The sequence below is a fragment of the Rhinolophus sinicus genome, chromosome 16 (genome assembly GCF_057876585.1).
Source record: "Rhinolophus sinicus isolate RSI-liver-muscle chromosome 16, RSI-T2T, whole genome shotgun sequence".
NCBI classification, from domain to species: Eukaryota; Metazoa; Chordata; class Mammalia; order Chiroptera; family Rhinolophidae; genus Rhinolophus; species Rhinolophus sinicus.
Window position 1 is genome coordinate 102,387,985 of NC_142516.1, and position 19,690 is coordinate 102,407,674.

The 19,690-nt window shown below is 39.2% G+C and overlaps 1 protein-coding gene across 1 annotated transcript in view; it reads right to left on the reverse strand.

The window, feature by feature from the left end:
* CPB2 (carboxypeptidase B2) overlaps positions 1–19,690 on the reverse strand; it is a 56,623-nt gene that overhangs the window by 35,590 nt on the left and 1,343 nt on the right. Inside the window, exons 2-4 of the mRNA XM_019753549.3 lie at positions 7,384–7,459; positions 5,608–5,732; positions 3,995–4,103 (exon numbers count right to left, since the gene is read on the reverse strand). Coding sequence (XP_019609108.3) covers positions 3,995–4,103; positions 5,608–5,732; positions 7,384–7,459 — 310 coding nt within the window. The remainder of the gene's footprint in view (positions 1–3,994; positions 4,104–5,607; positions 5,733–7,383; positions 7,460–19,690) is intronic.

A 19,690-nucleotide genomic window follows, 5' to 3' on the forward strand; every position in this document is an offset into this window, starting at 1 on the left:
AGTGAGAAATAAAGAATATAATAACTGAAATTAAAAAAAAAATTTGATAAAAGACAACTCAAAGAAAGCGGAGTAGGTAAGTGCTGTGCTCGCCTCCTCTCTAGACCACATCACTATTACAACTAAACTACAAAACAACCATCATTGAAAACTGACACTGAGAATTGAAGTCTAGGTGAACAGAAGTCCTACAACTAAGGACACATAGAAAAAGCCACTTTGAGACTGGTAGGAAGGGTGGAGATGTGGACAAGGCCAGTCCCACATGGCCTGGTCCACGTGTGGTGTTTAAAATCAAGGGAGATATCACGGCTGTGGAGGTCCCCCATCAGGGAGTGAGGGCTCCCAGTCCCAGACTAGGCTCCTCAGCCCAGGGTTCCAGTACTGGGAAGAGAAGTCCCCATAACTTCTGGCTGTGAAAACTAATGGAGATTATGGCTGAGTGAGACAGAGGGTGGCTGGATTCCCTCTTAAAGGGATCATGCACAAAATTACTTGCTGACCTGCTCACTGGCTCAGAGCTCCAGTGCTGGGCAGTAGCTCAAAAGGTGCCAAGGACATAAGGGGAGGAACTAAGTTGTCTGGTTTCTGGGGGAGAGCTTTCTCCCAGAGAGAAGTGCTGGCAGAAGCCATTGTTTCTTTGTTGAGACCTTCCCCCTTCTGGAGTGCAGACACAGGTGGCTGCCATATCTGAGTCTCCATCAACATGACGAACACCACTCATCCACCCTGGTGATTCTCTCAGACCCCACCCCATCCAAATTTTGGACACACCCAAGCTGCTTCCAGTGGCTTGGCTTATTCCATAACTTGCGTTGAGCAGCCCCAAGCCCCGCACTAGCAGCAGCTGGCTTCAATTTGCACCTTGACTTCTCAAGGCACCTCCAAGCCCAGTGCAGGTGGTGGCCATTTGTGGTTGCTTTGTGGCTCATGCCAGGTAGCTCTGGGCAGGGCACAGGCTATGGCTGAACTTGGCCAGTGTCAGGGCTCCTTCCAGGAGGCCCCATGGCTGGCACACTGTGTGGCCAGTTTATGACCAAGCTGGAGGGCCACCCAGATGCTTCAGTGTGCAACATACCCAAAGAGCTGTTTGGGCAGGGACCAGAGCCCTGCTAAATAAAATCCTGCTCCATAGGGTCAGCCCTTGAACAGCAGCTCCTACGGTGTAGTCACAGCCAGTCCTCACAACCAACCAGACTAAGGGTCAATTCCTCCCATTGTCATGCAAACAGCAACTCAGGCTCAACTACAATAGGAGGGCATATACAACTCACAAAAAGGACACACCTGGAGCACCCAGCTCAGGTCACCAGGGAGACTGCAGCACAGGGCCCCGCAGGACACCTACTATATAACACCATTCTACTAAGATCAGGAGACATAACAGCTCTACTTAATACATAGAAACAAACACAGGGAGGCAGCCAAAATGGGGAGACAAAGAAACATGTCTTAAGTAAAAGACAGAGCAAAGCCCCAGGAAAAGAACGAAACAAAATGGAGATAAGCAATCTACCAGATGCAGAGTTCCAAACACTCATTATAAGGATGCTCAATGATCTCAGGGAGAACTTCAAAACAGATATAGGAAACATAAAAACAGAGATAGAAAACAAAAAAGAACCAGTCAGAAATAAAGAATACAATAACTGAAATGAAAAATACATAAGAGGAATTCAACAGTAGATGAAGCAGAGGATCAAATCAGAGAATTAGAAGTTAAAGTAGCAGAAAACACCCAATCAGAACAGCAAAAAGAAAAAAATGCAAACCATGAGGACAGTTTAAAGGGCCTCTGGGACAATATCAAGCATACCAACATTAGCATTATAAAGGTACCAGAAGAAGAGAGAGAGCAAGGAATTGAAAACCTATTTGAAGAAATAATGATGGAAAACCCCCCTAACCTGGTGAAGGAAATAGATATACAAGCTCAGGAAGCACAGAGTCCCAAGCAAGATGAACCCAAAGAAGCCCACACAAAGACACATCATAATTAAAATGTCAAATATTAAAGACAAAGAAAAAAATGTTAAAAGCAGCAAGAGAAAGCAGTTAGTCACTTACACGGGAGCTCCCATAAGACTATCATCTAATTTCTTATCAGAAACTTTGCAGGCCAGAAAGGATTGGCACAAAATATTCAAAATGATGAAAAGCAAGGACCTACAAACAAGATTGCAGTACCCAGGGAAAGACAGAGAAAGAACTTCTAAGATAAGAAAAAGCTACAGGAGTTCATCACTGTCAAACCAGTATTGTAAGAAATGTTAGAGGGATTCCTTTAAGATAAAAAAAGATAAAAAAATATGAATATCAAATTGGCAATAATTACATATCTATCAAATTACTTTAAGTGTCAATGAATTAAATGCTTTAATCAAAACACAGGGTGGCTAAATGGATAAGAAAACAAGAACTTAAGTATGTTGCCTATAATAGATTCACTTCAGATGGAAAGGCACACACAGACTGAAAGTAAAGGGATGGGAAAAAGATGTTTCATGAAAATGGAAACAAACAAACAAGCAAGCAAGCAAGCAAGGAAATAAACAAACAAACAAAATACTGGGGTAGCAATATTTATACCAGACAAAATAGATTTTCAAACAAAGGCTATAACAAGAGACAAAGAAGGACCAAGTAATCCCACTTTTGAATATTTATCCAAAGAAACCCAAAATATTACTTCGGGGGATGAATGTTCATTGCAGCATTGTTTACAGTGACCAAGATGTGGAGGCAGCCTGGGTGTCTGTTCATGGATGATGAATGGATAAAGAGTAGGTGGTACATATATACAATGGAATATTGCTGGGCCATGGAGGGGAATGGGTTTGTGCCATCTGTGATGGCATGGATGGACCTAGAGGCTATTGTGCTGAGTGGAGTATGTCAGACAGAGAAAGACAAATGTAATGTGATTTTGCTTATATGTGGAATTTAAAGAACAAAATAAATGAACAAGCAAAACAGAAAGAAACTCATAAATACAGAAAACATTTTGATGTTTGCCAGATGGGAAGGCTTTGGGGGGGGGGGATGGGTGAAAAAGGGGACGAGATTAAGAAGTACAAATTTGCAGCTACAAAATTGTCATCAGAATGTAAAGTATAACATAAGGAATACAGTCAATAATATTGTAATAACTGTGTATTGTGTCAGATTGGTACTAGATTTATTGGGGTGATCAGTTTGTAAGTATGTAAATGTCTAATTACTGTATTGTACACCTGAAACTATTATAATATTGTATGCGAACTGTAATTGAAAAATAAAAAATTATTTAAAAAAGAAAAGGAAGTCCTCCAAGGGGTTCACCCTCTCAGCTAACAAATACAAGGAAATGGCTCTTAGAGTACTTTATGAAAGTTTACTGAGGTCAACTAAACATTTACATCTTCCTCAGGTTCCTTCTCGAAAAATTGGAACTTGTAAGTACTGATAAGAAAAAAAAATCAATTTCTTAAAGAATAAAACACAGACATAATTATGATTATGATTATCATCATTATTATTTCATAGTTTCATCCTAAAGGAAATAAGATGGACTTATTTATAGTGTATTAAATAATTGAATACATTTCTTTAACTCAGTGGATAATGTGACAATTATTCAGTAAGAGTGCTATCAGGGTTATGGTCCAAAGAGACATGATAAATTGGACTCTTAATTTTTTTGTGGCAGTTTCGATAAAAATTTAGACACTGTTTTTTATTTCCTGCTCTTCCTTTGCATGCAGTTTACTCCTAGCAGTTAGAGATATGCTTAGCTGTGGACAAACAACCTGGTTAGAGGCAGTTTACCAAATATGAAGCAATCTTCCAAGGGAAGTTATCTACGAAAGGGTGAATTACCACTGTATGATCAACCTAATTGTGATATTTTTTACCCTCTTCCACCAATTCTGATACTTTAATAATTTCCTGTGGTTGAAATGGAAATGCTGGTTAAATGAAAACAGTAATTTTGGAGAGAAATGTGATGGCTTACTTCATCTAGTGTGTGATAATTTTCGTAGTATGAGGAGGAGTCCCGGGGGCTGACCGTGTCGTTGGAAGTCTGCTGGCGGATAATATCTCCCACATCTTCCATCAAGACACTAGGTGATGAAACAGAGGGCAAGCTGGTTTCCAAAAAGGGCTCTGATTTTCCCACATGGCCCATTGCAACCCCAACACATGAGCACGGGTTGGGGGGAAATCACTAAGAAATCTAACAAGCAAAAGTTCATCAAGGTGAAAACAACACCACCTAACAGTGCAGTAGGATGAAATTCACAAACCCTCTTGGCAGAGCCCTCATGGGCACTGGAGAGAAAGTGCCCTATCTGGTATGTTTTCAGGGCCTTCAAAATCTCACCCTTCCTCCACTGTTATCAACATTTCTTGATTGTGCTTCATCAGTGTCTTTTATGTGAACATACAGGTTAATGGACAACATTCTTCAATTTAGAGTAACATTGTGTTATTCTCTTTTCAGTTAAAAACCAAGGGGAAGCAAAAAGGCTTTTCTTTTCGTTTTCCATTGTGACAACTGTTGACCTGTACTAGATGTTATACACAGCCAAAGATGATCAAATCTCTAGAGAAATACAAGCACAGGAAAAGGAAAGGTATGGGAAAATCATCTTATGTAATGCCTCTTGAGAAATGCCACATTGTTAACTGGGCAAAATTTTTAACTGAATTAAGCCATTTAATTACCTGGGATGAACAATTTAAAAGTTAGATATCATTTTAATAATGGCTTCTTTACTTTTATTTAGGCCAATAGATAAAAGCCAAAGCTTTGACATCAGAAAGTTCAACTCCTACCTCTGCCATGTTCTAGCATGGTTGACCTTGAGAAATTCATTTGTAAGTTTCAAAACCTCTTTCATCTGGACAATGAGGCAAATTTAACCTCACAGGGTTAAATAAGAATTAAATGATAAAAAGGCCCAGCACAGTTCCTAGATGGCAGTAAACGCTTATAACATATTATTAATAATTATCATAGTGTATTCTCCAAATTGGAGAGTACATGATACAGAGGAGAGAGCATGGCCTCCAGGAAGTGCTAGAACAGCAAGAGGACACTGGCACTCGGGCGATGGATAGAGAGAGGAGATAGTGGATGGGAGACTCCCAAAGGAAGAGGGCGTGGACTCTGCGCAGAAATCACATCTGATACACTTTGTAATCTAGGACCAGTCAGGAATGTTCACTGACCTTGTGAAGGAAGTAAAATCCTCTTCATCAGCTGCTTTTTAGAATTCTACTAAAGTCTACTAAAGTGAATGACAATTTTGCTCCTCAAGTCTGGGTACAGAGTAGCAAAACTATAAGAAGGAAAGAATTAGGAGGAACTATAAGAGGCTCCACAGACTACTGACTCTAGCCGTCATTTTGAGATAAGGGAGCAAGGTCCTGAGAGGTTAAACCACTTGTTCAAGATCACAGATCTAGGTACTTGGGGTTCATCGCCAGTTCACTTCAGAGATTTCCATGTTGCCATGTCTAATGTAAGTATTAATTTTTCCAGGAAGCAATTATACCATCTGCTAGTCAAATGCATAATAGGTGCTTATAATAGCTATTCAATAAATATTGAATGATGCTTACCTGAATGAAATTCTGCTCTCATTTAAATGGGCTTTCACACTGCTTATATCAGATGCATTCACAAAAAAATGGACTGCTTTTTTCTTCTCAATAAATTCAGCTGTTACCGGCTGCCAGAGGACAATCTGCAGTTTCAAAGGGGAAACAATTATAAAACAAAAAAATTGTTGTTCACATCATTTTCATCTGAAGCTAAAATCAGAAAAGTGTGCCTATAAGGGAAATGGAAAAGACTTCCTGGCCGCTGGTCCTCATTCACACACATGGCATTATAAACATTTTTTTCAGGGAGCTTGTTTTATTCTTCTCTGTAACCCCAGTTGCTAAAGGGCCTGAAACATACTAGGTACTCAATAAACACTTGAAGAGAAAATGAATGAATGAGTGAATGAATATATTTATGGCCCAATTGTAAAACTGGATGTTTAAGTCAGATGTTTATAAGAGAAACAAAATTTTGTCTAGAAAGTTGATTAAATGGTGATTTTCTTTAATAAAAATTCCATATCCTTGATACTATTATCATGCCAGTGTTCTTATACTTTAATCTAATTATGAACTTCGGGTAATGTCTTCCAAAATTATTTACATTTTTTTGTATTTTACTGCACTGGTTCAAAGCATATTCACACTCATTTCCTTTGATCATTATATTAGGTTGGTGCAAAAGTAATTGCGGTTTAAAAGGTTAAAATTAATTGCAAAAACTGCAATTACTTTTGCACCAACCTAATAGTAACACTTTAACATAGACTAGGCAAGTGTCATTATTTTCATTGTTCAGATGAAGAAATTAATGCTCATAGCTAACTTGTCTAAAATCACACATCTAGAAAGTGGCAGACCAAGGACTAAATTCTATATCTCTGATGCTCCTCTGCTGGTATTTCCTCTGTCCATGGTGTGGTGACTATGAAAATTCACTGCTCACCTCTTCTGTTGGGAGAGGGAGAGGTGACTGACCTTCCCAGCTGATCCCCCTTTCGGTCCACCAGAGACTGAGGCCATTGCTGCTGCAGGGCAGCAGCCAGTCAGTGATTCAGCATTGTGGGTGTATTAATGCAGGTCCATCCTGCCAGGTATGAGTTTCCTCTTACAGGTGACTTTGGCTTAAGGACTCATGACTGGTCCAGCCAAACCTTCTGTGGAGCTGCCTTGTAGTCTAGATAGACTGTCCATGCACAATCTACCTTTCTGCACAGGTGTCAGAGCTGCATCATGGTGTGAGCGTGCTCCCTGCCATCTCCAGCTCCCTCCTCTTCTTCCTTCACAAGCATGCACCCTAGTAAATCTCTCATGTCTTTAATCTGGTCTGCTTCTTGGAGAACCCTAACTGACAAACAGGGAGCCATCAATTTTCTACCATGATATTTTGTAACTCTTATCAGTCTTCCACACCTTAGGTATTCTGGGGAGATGGATCCCATGTATGAAAATTTTAATAAATTTTTACTTATGTTTTTGATGCTTACTTCTTGGTTAAAAACCATTGTTTTATAAGCAAAGTCCTATTGGATGTCTGTTATCATAGTATCTTGTTAAGTACACACTTTCAATTCCAAGGAACTATTATGCAGTTGGCTGAGAAGCCAGGAACACAAATGAAGGTTTAATTTTGGAAACCAGCAAAATCATGTGATTATGGGAAGGGGGAGAAGGCTGTAAGAAGAGGGGTTTATACCAACTATATATGTTAGACAACATATAGGAGAGAACATGGCACATAATACTTCCACAAAATGAAACCAACATAAAGATAAATGAGGGAAAAATTACCTCACATGTTGTAGTAAGATTCTGCAGAATTTGAATTTGCCTAGATGTTGTAGGAAGAGCAGATAAAACTTGGCCACTGGGAAAACATAAAACAGGATTTTGATGTTAAAAAAAAAGTAAAAAGCTTCTGCACAGCAAAAGAAACCATCAACAAAACAAAGAGGCAACCAACCAAATAGAAGAAGATATTTGTAAACAATACCTCCGATAATGTGCTAATATCCAAAATATATAAAGAACTCATACAACTCAACAACAAAAAACAAACAATCCAATTAAAAAATGGGCAGAGGACCTGAACAGACTCTTCTCTGAAGGAGACATATGAACAGCCAATAGACGTATGAAAAGATGCTAAACTTCACTACTTAGGGAAATGGAAACCAAAACCACAATGGGGTACCACCTCACACCTGTTAGAATGGCTATTATCAACAAGCAAACCAAAACCACAATGGGGTACCACCTCACACCTGTTAGAATGGCTATTATCAACAAGACAAGTAATAACAAGTGTTGGAGAGGCTGTGGAGAAAAAGGAACCTTCATACACTGCTGGTGGGAATGTAAATTGGTACAGCCACCATGGAAAACAGTATGGAGGTTCATCCAAAAATGAAGAAAATAATTACCATGTGACCCAGCAATCCCTTTTCTGGGTATCTACCCCCAAAATCTGAAAACATTTATTTATCTGTAAAAACGTATGTACTCCTATGTTCATTGCAGCATTATTCATGATGACCAAGACATGCAAACAACTGAAGTGTCCTTCGATAAATAATTGGATAAAAGTGTGGTACATATACACAATGGAATATTACTTGGCCATAAGGAAAGATGAAATACTGCCATTTGTGACAACATGGCTGGATCTTCAGAATATCATGCTAAGCAAAATAAGCACATGGAAAAAGTAAAAAAAAAACAAACATATGATTTTACTCATGTGGGATATAAAACTGAAAGCAACAAATGAACAAACAAGACAAACATATAGACAGAAGTTCATACACACAGACAACAGTTTAGTGGTTACCAGAGGGTAAAGGGGGAGGGAGGAAGTAAAAGGGGTCAGATAAGTGGTGACAGAAGGAGACGTGACTTTGGGTGATGAACACACAATGCAATATACAGATGATGTATTATAGAATTGTACACTTGAAACTTATATAATTTTATTAACCGATGTTACCCCAATTAATTTAGTTTTTTAAAAAAGTAAAAATGACATAAATTATATGGGAGGGGTTTCGAGATAATTATAAAAAGTAAATAAACTTCAAATATTAAAAGGAAAGAGGATCTTGCTATAGACTAAGTGTAGTGTTAAAAAGAGAAGATATACTCACTCTTTCTGCTCCTAAACAATTGCAAAATCAACCGCTCTCTTAAATGGGAATCAGTTTGCAAAATGCTTACTTTTTCTTTCGTGTGTGTGTGTGTGTGTGTGTGTGTTTGTGTGTGTTAATTTAAAAAATTACATATTTCATGCATAAGGGAATATTTATGCTGACACTAGCTTATTACACAACTAAATTAATACCTGTGAACCCGTTACACCACATCAGAAATCCAACTTTATTGGTGTCCTTGAAGCTCCCCACACTGCCTGGCTGCTATATTCCCAACAACATCCACTTTCCTACATTTTCACTTTGTTCATTGGCTTGCTTTTCTTTGTAGTATAGATTCTTAAGCACATGCATGGATTTGTGTATGTGTGGATTCTTAAAATATCCTTATACTTGCTTGATTTAACTCTACAAGATAGTATACTATATGTCTTCTTCTGTATCTTGTTGTTTTCACTCCATATTGTATTTTTCAAGATTAACATTTGTGTTGAAGTATCTAGTCACAATTCACAAGTGTAAGAATTTGTCTACAAGTGGAATTGCTATTCCTTGGTTGTATGCACAATTTTAATTGCATGAGATAGTGCCAAATTATTTCTCAACCTTTTTAAACCAATTTATATTCTCACCAGTAGTGGAAAACATTTCCCGTAGCTCCTCTTCCTTGCTAACACTAATGATATCTGACTTTAATTTTTCCAATTTAATGGTTGTGAAATGAAATCTTGTAATTGTAATTTTAATTTTCTGACTTACTAATGAAGTACAGTTATTTCCATCAGATTTTTTTTTTTTTTGGTCACAGTTGGCTAGTATAATTTCTTTCTGTAGTCTAGATACTAACCCTTTTCAGTTAAATGTATTGAAAATATCTTTTACCAGTTTGTCTTTTCTCTTTCCTCATGATATATTTTTATCCATCATTTTCTTCTGGGTTTCTGTTTTTTCTCTGTGTTGAGAACCCTTCACCAATACTGGGTCATAAAGATATTTTCCTATATTTCTTTTGTCTTTCTCATTTAAGTTTTTAATCCTTTGAAAATTATTTGTTTGAGTGCAGTGTAAAGCAGGAATTGAGTTCTTCTTCTTCTTCTTCTTCTTCTTCTTCTTCTTCTTCTCCTCCTCCTCCTCCTCCTCCTCCTCCTCCTCCTCCTCCTCCTCCTCCTCCTCCTTCTTCTTCTTCTTCTTCTTCTTCTTCTTCTTCTTCTTCTTCTTCTTCTTCTTCTTCTTCTTCTCCTTCACATCATTTATTAATCATCAATACTTTCCCCAGGGATCAGCTATGCCAATTGTGTCATATATAAGTTTTCATACTATTTTGCAGAAACAATGCTGGCTGCTGGTTCATCACATCATGTCCTTTTCCTGGGCACATAGAAAAATTACATTTCCTAGCCTTTCATGTTGCACTGAGACCACGTACCTGAGTTCTCCACGAAGGGAATGTGTGTGGGAGTGATATGCCACAATTAAAAGCAGGTGGGACACTTCATGGGTTACCTCTCATCCTGTGGCTAGAAGCAAAGAATCCCAAGATATAAAGTTGCAAACTGGAAGCAGCCCAGATCTCCACATTGCAGGAGAATAGCAGGGAGAGCTTTGTAACCTTCATCAATTGGTGATACGAATGAGAAATAAACCTTGGTTGTGGCATGTGAAGCTATTTCAAGGGAACTAGTTATTATAGCATAATCAAGGATTACCCTCGGCAATACAGTGTGCCTTCTTTCTTGGCTCTTTCTTATGTTCCATTGATTTACTTGTCTATCCTTGTGCCAACACCACTCATCTTTATGACTGTAGCTTTATATTAAATCTTAACATCCTGTAGGACAAGCTTCTGCTTCTGCTCTCCCTTTCCTAGTTCTTTTTAAGGTCCACTTGATTCAATCCTTTGTTTTTCCAAACACATTTTAAAAATCAGCTTGTCATGTTCCATAAAAATTTTTGGATTTTGATTAGAATTATATTAAACTATAGATCAATAACTTGTGGAGAACAAGCATCCTGATGATTCTAAGCCTTCGTATCAGTAAATGCAATAGATTTGTCTATTGGTTTACACTTTCTTTAGTAGCTTTCGATAAAGATTTATAATTATATTCATTAAGATTTTGCAGGCCAGCCTGCTGGCTCAGGTGGTTGGAGTGCTGTGCTCCTAACGCTGAGGTCACCAGTTTGATTCCCACGTGCGCCAATGAGCTGCGCCCTCTACTGCTAAGAGTGTGAACAAAGGCTCTCCCTGGAGTTGCGCTGCCATGAGCAGCTGGAGGTCCGCATGAGCGGCTGTGGGCTGCTGCAGGCTGCTGTGGGCTGATGTGGGCTGCTGTGAGCTGCCGAGAGCTGCTGTGAGAGGCCGACTGACTGCCTCAGCCAGGGGAGTGCAAGGCTCATAACACCAGCATGGGCAAGGGAGCTGTGTCCTACACAACTAGACTGAAAGACAATGGCTTGAACCAGAGTTGCAGGGGGAGGCAGAAGAAGGGAAAAAAAAAGATTTGGCACATGTTTATTATATTTATTCTAGCAAATTTGTTTTTCTTTTGTAAATGGTAACTTTTAATATTCAATCTCTTAGCTCTTTCTTGCTGAGGTATAAAAATGAAATTGAAATATGGGGTCAAGATAGTGAAGTAGGTAAATGCTGTGTTTAACTTCTCTAACAAACACATCAAAATTACAACTAAACTAGAAAACAACCATCATTGAGAATCGCCTGAAATCTTGCTACAACTAAGGACATACAGAAGAAGCCACCTTGAGACTGGTAGGAGGGGCAGAGATGCAGAATGGGCTGGTCCCAAACCTGCATGTGAGCATTAAAAATCAGAAGGGACATCTCAGCTGTGGAGGTTCCTCCCCCCCAAAAGAGTAACAGGTCCCAGTGCTACACCAGGTACCCTATCCCAGGGTTCCAGCGCCAGGGAGAGAAGATCCTGTCATTTCTGGTTGAAAACCAGTGGATATCGTGGCTAAAGTCCCAGATGCTCCTCTTAAAGGGACTGGGCACTGACTTACTCACCAATAGAATCACTGTCTTTGAGCTCCAGCGCTGGGGCAGCAGCTGGAGAGACGCCAGGGACACACAGACAACTGAGCTGTCTGGCTTCAGGATGAAGGCTGGAGGGGCAGCTTTCTCCCAGATGGAGACACTGGTGGAAGTCATTGTTTCTTTGTTGAGCGCTCCCCCTTCCTGGCATGCACTCAGGCGGCTGCAGTATCTGAATCTCCATCAAGCTGATGACACCATTCATTCACCATGCTGTGTTGATTCTAAGACCTTGCCCCAACCAACTTTTGTGCACACCCAAGCCGCTTCCAGTGGCTTTTTTTTTTTTTTTTTACAAACCGCCTGCCTTGGCTCATGCTGCAGACTTTCCTAGGGTCTCTCAAAGGTTCACAGAACCCCAAAAAACAGCATCTGGCTTGACCATGTCCTGTATCTCTGGCTGAGCAACTCTAAGCCTGGCATTAGCAGCAGCCAGCCCTGGTTCACGACTTGGCCTTTTGGAGCATTTCCAAGCACGGCACTTGTGGCAGCCATCTGTGGATTGCTTTGTGGCTCCTGCCAGGTGGCTCTGGGTGGGGCATGTGCTTTGGCTGAACTTAACTTGCAGTGGGTCACCTCCCTAGTGGCCTTGGGGCTGTTGCACCCAGGGGCTAGCTTTGAAATGATCTAGAGCCTCACCTAGCCACCTCCAAAGATGACATACCCAAGGGACAAATTCTGCAGGCACCAGAGCCCTGCTGAGGCAGATCTTGCTCTGTAGAGTCAGCCCCCTGCACAACAGCACCTCCACTGTTGTCATGGTCAGTTCTCACAACCAATGAGACAGAGGGTCAGTTCCTCCGATTGAGGTGAAAACAGCAACCAAGGCTCAACTACAACAAGAGGGCACATACAACCCATACAAGGGACACACCTGGAGTACATGGCTCTGGTGACCAAGGAGACTGTGCTACTGAGCCCCACAGCACACCTACTACCTAATGCCACTCTACTAATACCAGGAGACATAGCAGCCCTGCCTAATACAGAGAAACAAATACAGGTAGGCAGCCAAAATGGGAAGAAAAAGAAACATGTTCCAAATAAAAGAACAGAACAAAGCTCCAGAAAAAGAACTAAACAAAATGGAGACAAGCAATCTACCAGATGCAGAATTTTAAACACTAGTTATAAGGATGCTCAATGATCTCAGGAAGAACTTCAAGAAAGACATAGGAAACATAAAAATGAAGATAGAAAACATAAAAAAAGAACCAGTCAGAAATAAAGAATGCAATAACAGAAATGAAAAATACATTCCAGGGAATCAACATTAGATTAGATGAAGCAAAGGACCGAATCAGTGCTTTAGAAGATAAGGTAGCAGAAAACACCTAATCAGAACATCAAAAAGAAAAAAGAAGCCCTGAAAATGAGGACAGTTTAAGAGACTTCTGGGACAACATCAAGCATTCTAACATTCACATTATAAGGGTACCAGAAAGATAAGAGAGAGAGCAATGAATTGAAAATATATTTGAGGAAATAATGAGGGAAAACTTCCCTAACCTGGTGAAGGAAATAGACATAAAAGCCCAGGAAATGTAGAGAGTCCCAAACAAGATGAACCCAAAGAGGCCAACACCAAGAACATCATAATTAAAACGCCAATGTTAAAGACAAAGAAAGAATATTAAAAGCAGCAAGAGAAAAGCTGTTAGTTACCTATAAGGGATCTCCCATAAGACTGTGAGCTAATTTCTCAACAGAAAGTTTGCAGGCCTGATGGGATTGGCACGAAATATTTGAAGTGATAAAAAGCAAGGCCGTACAACCAAGATAACTCTAGCCAGCAAAGCTATCATTTAGAAAAAGAGTTTCTCAGACAAGAAAAAAGTAAGGAGTTTATCACCACCAAAGCAGTATTACAAGGAATCTTAGAGGGACTTCTTTAAGACAAAAATAATAAACAACATATGAATAATAAAATGACAATAACTATATACCTATGAACAATTGCTTTCAATGTAAATGGATTAAATGCTCCAATCAAAAGATATGGGGGCTGAATGGATAACAAAACAAGACCCTTACATATGCTGCCTAGAAGAGACTCACTTGAGATTGAAAGACACACAGAGACTGCAAATAAAGGGATGGAAAAAGCTATTTCATGAAAATGGAACAAATGAACAAAAATCTGGGGTAGCAATACTTAAACCAGACAAAATAGACTTTAAAACAAAGACTGCAACAAGAGACAAAAAAGGACCTAGTATTCCCACTTCTGGGTATATATTCAAAGAAACCCGAACACTACTTCGAGGGTATGTACTCATCCATGTGTTCATTGCAGCATTATTTACAATAGCCAAGATATGACGGCAACCTGGGTGTCCCTGAATGGATGAATGGATAAAGAAGAGATGGTACAAACACACAATGGAATATTATTCAGCTGTAAAAAAATGAAATTTTGCCGTCTGAGACAACATGGATGGACATAGAGGGTATTGTGCTGAGTATAGTAAGTCAGACAGCAAAAGACAAATGTCATACGATTTTGCTTATAAGTGGAATGTAAAGAACAAACTAAACAAAACAGAAAGAAACTTATAGATACACAGAACATTTTGATGGTTGCCAGATGAGAAGGGGGTTGAGCATCATTGGAAAAGGGGAAGTACAAATTGGTTGTTACACAGTAGTCACGGGGATATAGGGAATAGCATAATGAATATAGTCAATAATATTGTAATAACTATGTGTGGTGTCAGATGGGTACTAGATCTGTTGTGGTGATAAATGGGAGGAGGATTGGGGGCAGGGTGAAAAAGGTGAAGGGAATAAGAAATACAAATTTGTAGTTATAAAATAGTCATGGGGATGGTAAAATAAAGCATAGGGAATATAATCAATAATATGGGAATAACTATGTATAGTGCCAACTGGGTACTAGTAAGGGGGACCACTTCTTAAATTATATAAATTTCTAACCACTATGCTATACACCCGAAATTAATATAAATAAAATTGAATGTCAGAGGTGCACTTGGCCCAAAACCATGCACTTGGGCCAAGTGGCCTGGTATACCATATGGGATTAGAGGTACCTGTGATGGGAAAAGATGCCATTTGGAGGTTTTGGCAGGTGATAGGAGAATCACAATATAGACACCTATAGCAAAGCCATGGCATCTGCAGTGGAGAATTGTACACTTTTTTAAAAAACAGTTTTTCTCCCTGATTTTATGCTTTTCCATATTACTTACTTTTTAAACCAAAAAGAGAATTTATTGTATTTAGTCAGGAAAAATATGATGAAAAAAGCTACTCTGACTGAAAAAACCACTACAGAGCTTCTCATTATGCCCATGACCCTCTCACTAGTACATTTCTTATTGCTTTCAAATGTCCTCTGAATCCATCAGTGGAATATAGCTATCCAGTGGGTTTTCTAGCTTTTCATAGTGTTTTCAGTCTAACATGTCCTATTTCAGGATTTTTTTATCCCTCTTTTTTACCATCTGCCACAAGAGTTCTGACATTTCTAGTTCACTGTCTCAAGACTAGCTCTAACTGTAGGGTCTGTAGTTAATCCCATGAATGTTCCTCTTGCAAGTTTCCTCTCAGAAAAGAGACCAACCAGGATCCTAGAGCAAGTGCTCCCAAAATTTATTTTATGAAGCAGATTGATCTGAGTAGCACAAGGTATGACTATATAGTAGATGCCATGTATGCTGCCCGGACGAAATGAAATCCCATTTCCCCAGGTGCTGGGAGTGTTGGCAGCTCTCAGCTGAATTCCTTTCCAGGACTTTCTCTTGTCTAAGGAGGGCCATGTTGCCACGGTCTTGCCCCCTCTCAGGTACAGTCCACATGCAATGACCAATAAATATGGGTCATAAAGTCATACCTCTTTGCCTTAATTTGGGACAACTCTGCAAGGACAACCCAGTTTCGGGGCTCCCTGTAGGTGTAGCTGAGGCCTTTGTTTTGACTGCATCACAGCTCAATTCCTCCTGTGAACAATTCTCTCCTTTCATTCCTCCACAAATGTTGATCTTGAGATCACTTTCCAGTATAATTCCTATATGTAAAACTCTCAGAGTCTATTTCATGGGCAAACTAACCCACAACACACACACACAAATGCATACTATTTGAACTAAAATATGAAAAGTACCACATAAGTGCTACACAAATCCTCTGCTACCTAAATAAAATCAGAAGTTATTTTTGGCTGAGCTAGTCAGAGAATGGAGACACTTTGAGCTGAATTTTTGAGGCAGGTAGGATTTGATAGGTGAAAGGGAAATGAATGGCATAAAATAAAAATAGGTAGATTTTTGACAAGTGAATTAGAGACAAAGATAATGTAAGTGGCTGGTGCATATGTGGAAGAACCAAATCAGAGCTCAGGGAATGGTAAGTGATCCAGGAGGACAGGAATATGGTGCTGATGCTGGGATGTACCAGGAAACAAAACCAGGATGAATGGGCAGGCTCAGACCTGATTACCAAGGGTCTTCAATGCTAGGGGCAGGATTGTGGCCCTTATTTACAACATGGTTGGGCACTGTTTTGAGCAAAAGAGTGACAAACTCCAAGCTGTCTTTTGATGTGAAGTATAAAGAAGTGGGGATGAATGTAATTTAATCATTATAATTTTAGAGTTAACTTCCTAATGAGTTAAGCTAACAATGAAATGAGATACATTATTCACAGGCTGAATTTCAATGTCACATAAAGGAAGTCTTGTGTTGACCAGAAGATAAGATTTTTCTAATGTATTTTTCTAATGTATGAAAGAAGAGAAAAGTACCAAAGTTAGTCAACAGAGGAGAAAGAAAGAAACTGTAAGATAAAAAATGTGCCACCCAAATGGGCCTCTTTCTTAAGGGAAAAAAACCCAAAAACTTAAGGAAACATAAAAAATACGTTAAGAAATGTGGAGGAGTAAAATCATAAGGGTAAAAATTCACTGTAAAATACATTGATATGTCCAAGTTCAAATTGTGGTGAGTTGGACTCTATCTTGAGTTTGATCAAAGTGCCAACACAATAGAATCAAGTAATGGGATGAAGGTAGGTCAGAACACCTTAGGTAGAATTTAAATTTTTGAAAATAAGTTTCATCACTTATGTTCTCTTACCTGGAGAGAGACTATAAAAAGTGGTCAAGGTGCAGAGACAGAGAGGATTTATAAAGATATTTCTTTGCAGCAACTTTTTGTAATTCTCTCAATCTAAATTTGACTTCTAACAGACGATGGGAGAGTCTAAACAGATATCTCCATGTGTAGAGAGACATGAGCACTTAATGCCTGCTCCTGAGAATGCTAAACCTGCATGTGGCTGGTTTCCAGTTGGCTAGATAGTAATCAAAATCAGAAGAAGAAACACTTCATGTAATATAGTAGCTATAACTCAGATGCCATCCAACAGTGCCACCTAAAGGGATGAGGAAATCTCAGTAGCAAGAACTTGGAGGAGTAGGCAAGATCCCTAGAGGTCAAGGATGGAGTGAGTCACAGTGACCATCTAGAAAGAGCTGCATCTATCCTGGTCTGCAGAATTTCCCATCAAGGGAATCTCAGAAACGTCTACTAAGTTAAAACCCAAAAAAAGGACTAATGAAAAAGAGTCAAGTGTGTGTGTGGAGAGAGGTGGGAAGTTGTTTTTCTACAAATAAAGCCTGAGACATTTGAATAATACCTTGGTTGGACCCACATTCTAGTTTCTGAATTGAGGTTTTTTTTGCATTTTAACATGGCCGCAAGACTATCAATTACTCAGGAGTGGGCTAAAAAGCCATAGAATTTTCTAAGTTTCTAAGTAAGGGTCTGGAAAGATTACCCCCACCATATAGAGAAAAAATATAAAGACATGTTTTTATCTCATCTCTGAAGTGATTCAGTAACAGGATTTAACCAAAACCATTGGGAAAAAGAAAAACAGGCTAACACCAAAAATAGAATGAAAAATACAAACATAGTGAAATAAGTCAATTTACAAAAAAGTAAACTGAAGCTCAAAGCGGACGAGTAAGATGTAGCAGATCCACGGTTGCAACATTTAATACCTAGGCAACATTTCCTCTGTGCTTCACCTCAAGAACAGGATTATGCTCATCCAGGCCTGTTGCCTACTGTGGTTTATAGGAGAAGGTTTACACTTGCCACTGCTCTGAAAGATTATTTTTGAATTTAAAAAGCTGGTAAGATGTCTCTGAACAATGAAACATAGCCCAAGGCTGCAATTTTGTTTTATGTATTACAGCGTTTTAAGGCTACTGGTGTTCTGTTAAGATGAAATAATTTATCAGTGGGAAGCTAAGTGAACGTGAATAAACTGGCGGCAGATAGTATATGAAGTCAACAGAAGGAACATTTCCTGTGGTCCATAAATAATTCTGAAGCCTTCTATCCTCAACCCTTCTCTACTCTCTCATTCCTTTTCCTTCTTCTTACTTTTTCTCACTTCCGGATTCCAAATAAATAGCCTCAGCTGACAGGCTGCACTTAAGTAATCATAGAACAATGCAATTAATGACTCTGTTTACCAGATTCTTGCCAGTATTTTATTTGCATCCTTTATTGTGTTTGGTCTTTAAAAGCTAGGGAATATGGAGACATTTTTGTTGTTGTTGTTGTTGGTTGCCTTTCTCTTTCGCATATGGTATTCATGCCTTTAAAAGTTTTTTTGTTCTCATTCCAGGGCATTTCATTGGTGAGATTTATCAAAATGCACCTACAAATCAGCAACTAAGAGATTGCCTGAATACAAAGTGTTATTGGGAAACTGATCACGACAAGAGAACAACAAAGAACAGCTTTAGGAAGAAGCCAGACTGTTAGCTCAGGCTATAAGAGATCATATTTAGAACCCCAGAAATAAATCATCAAAATCTTCACTGTGAATCAAATTCGATTTTTCCTTTTAGCTTGAGTAATTGGCCATTCCTGGAAAAGCGGCACTCAGAATCATTTGGTACAAAAAATATTTTTACTCACAGAAAGAAGAGTTTGTGATATTATTTCTAGTGCAGGGACAGAACTGATGAATCAGATATGCTTCTCTGCTCACAAAGCCACAGTTACCCCTCCCCCGAAAAATAGGGACCATCACAATAGACACAAAATATTAAATATGTTGGATATTATTTGGTTGAAATATTGTCATGGTCTCATTCCTCTCTTCAAGCATAGGAGTCAGTCAGACTTCAAAGTATATGCTGAAGCAAAAAATAGTAAGTAAAACCATGCATGAAGGAATTTTCACATTTGTTTCTTCACTATTTCCTTCTTTTCAATTTTTTTGTTTTCATAATATTTAGTCCTATCCCACTGTTACATGCTTACTCATTCTGAAGACACATGGTAAAGCTTTTGGTACATCTTGCCAATGGCTGTCTTAGGAAGGAGTTTGGTTCCCTGCATGACACGACGGCTGTCTGTAGGAGAGACCACAAAGCTTTGGAAGCAGCTGTGACAATGCTTATGTTGGGCTGGCACTGAGGCCACTTTTAGACCTGCTGTGGGTGAAGACCAGGAGACTGGACCTCCAGCCCTGGCATGTCTTTCATGCATTCCCTGCATCTAGACTGTCTTTCTTCTCCTCAAACTTACTGTGACTCAACCCAACATCCCTTCAAATGGGCTCTCTTCCTGACTTCTAGATTTTTTTTTTTTTTTTTAGAGACAATGCTGTGCAATGAAACAAATGGAAATGATGCTACAGTGGGTTTGAAACCAAACTCTACTGTTTGATTTGGTTCAAACGATTTCTTCTTCCCGAGGTTCAGGTTCCTCTGTAAAATGTCTACAGAGATCCCCAGAGTGTGCGATTGCAGGCATTTAACGAGGTCCCATTTCATAGTGCCTCGCTCGGTGCATGGGACAACTCAGGTGCTAAAGAACCATGAATTTCCTCTTTCCCCAATCTGTCAATGACAGTG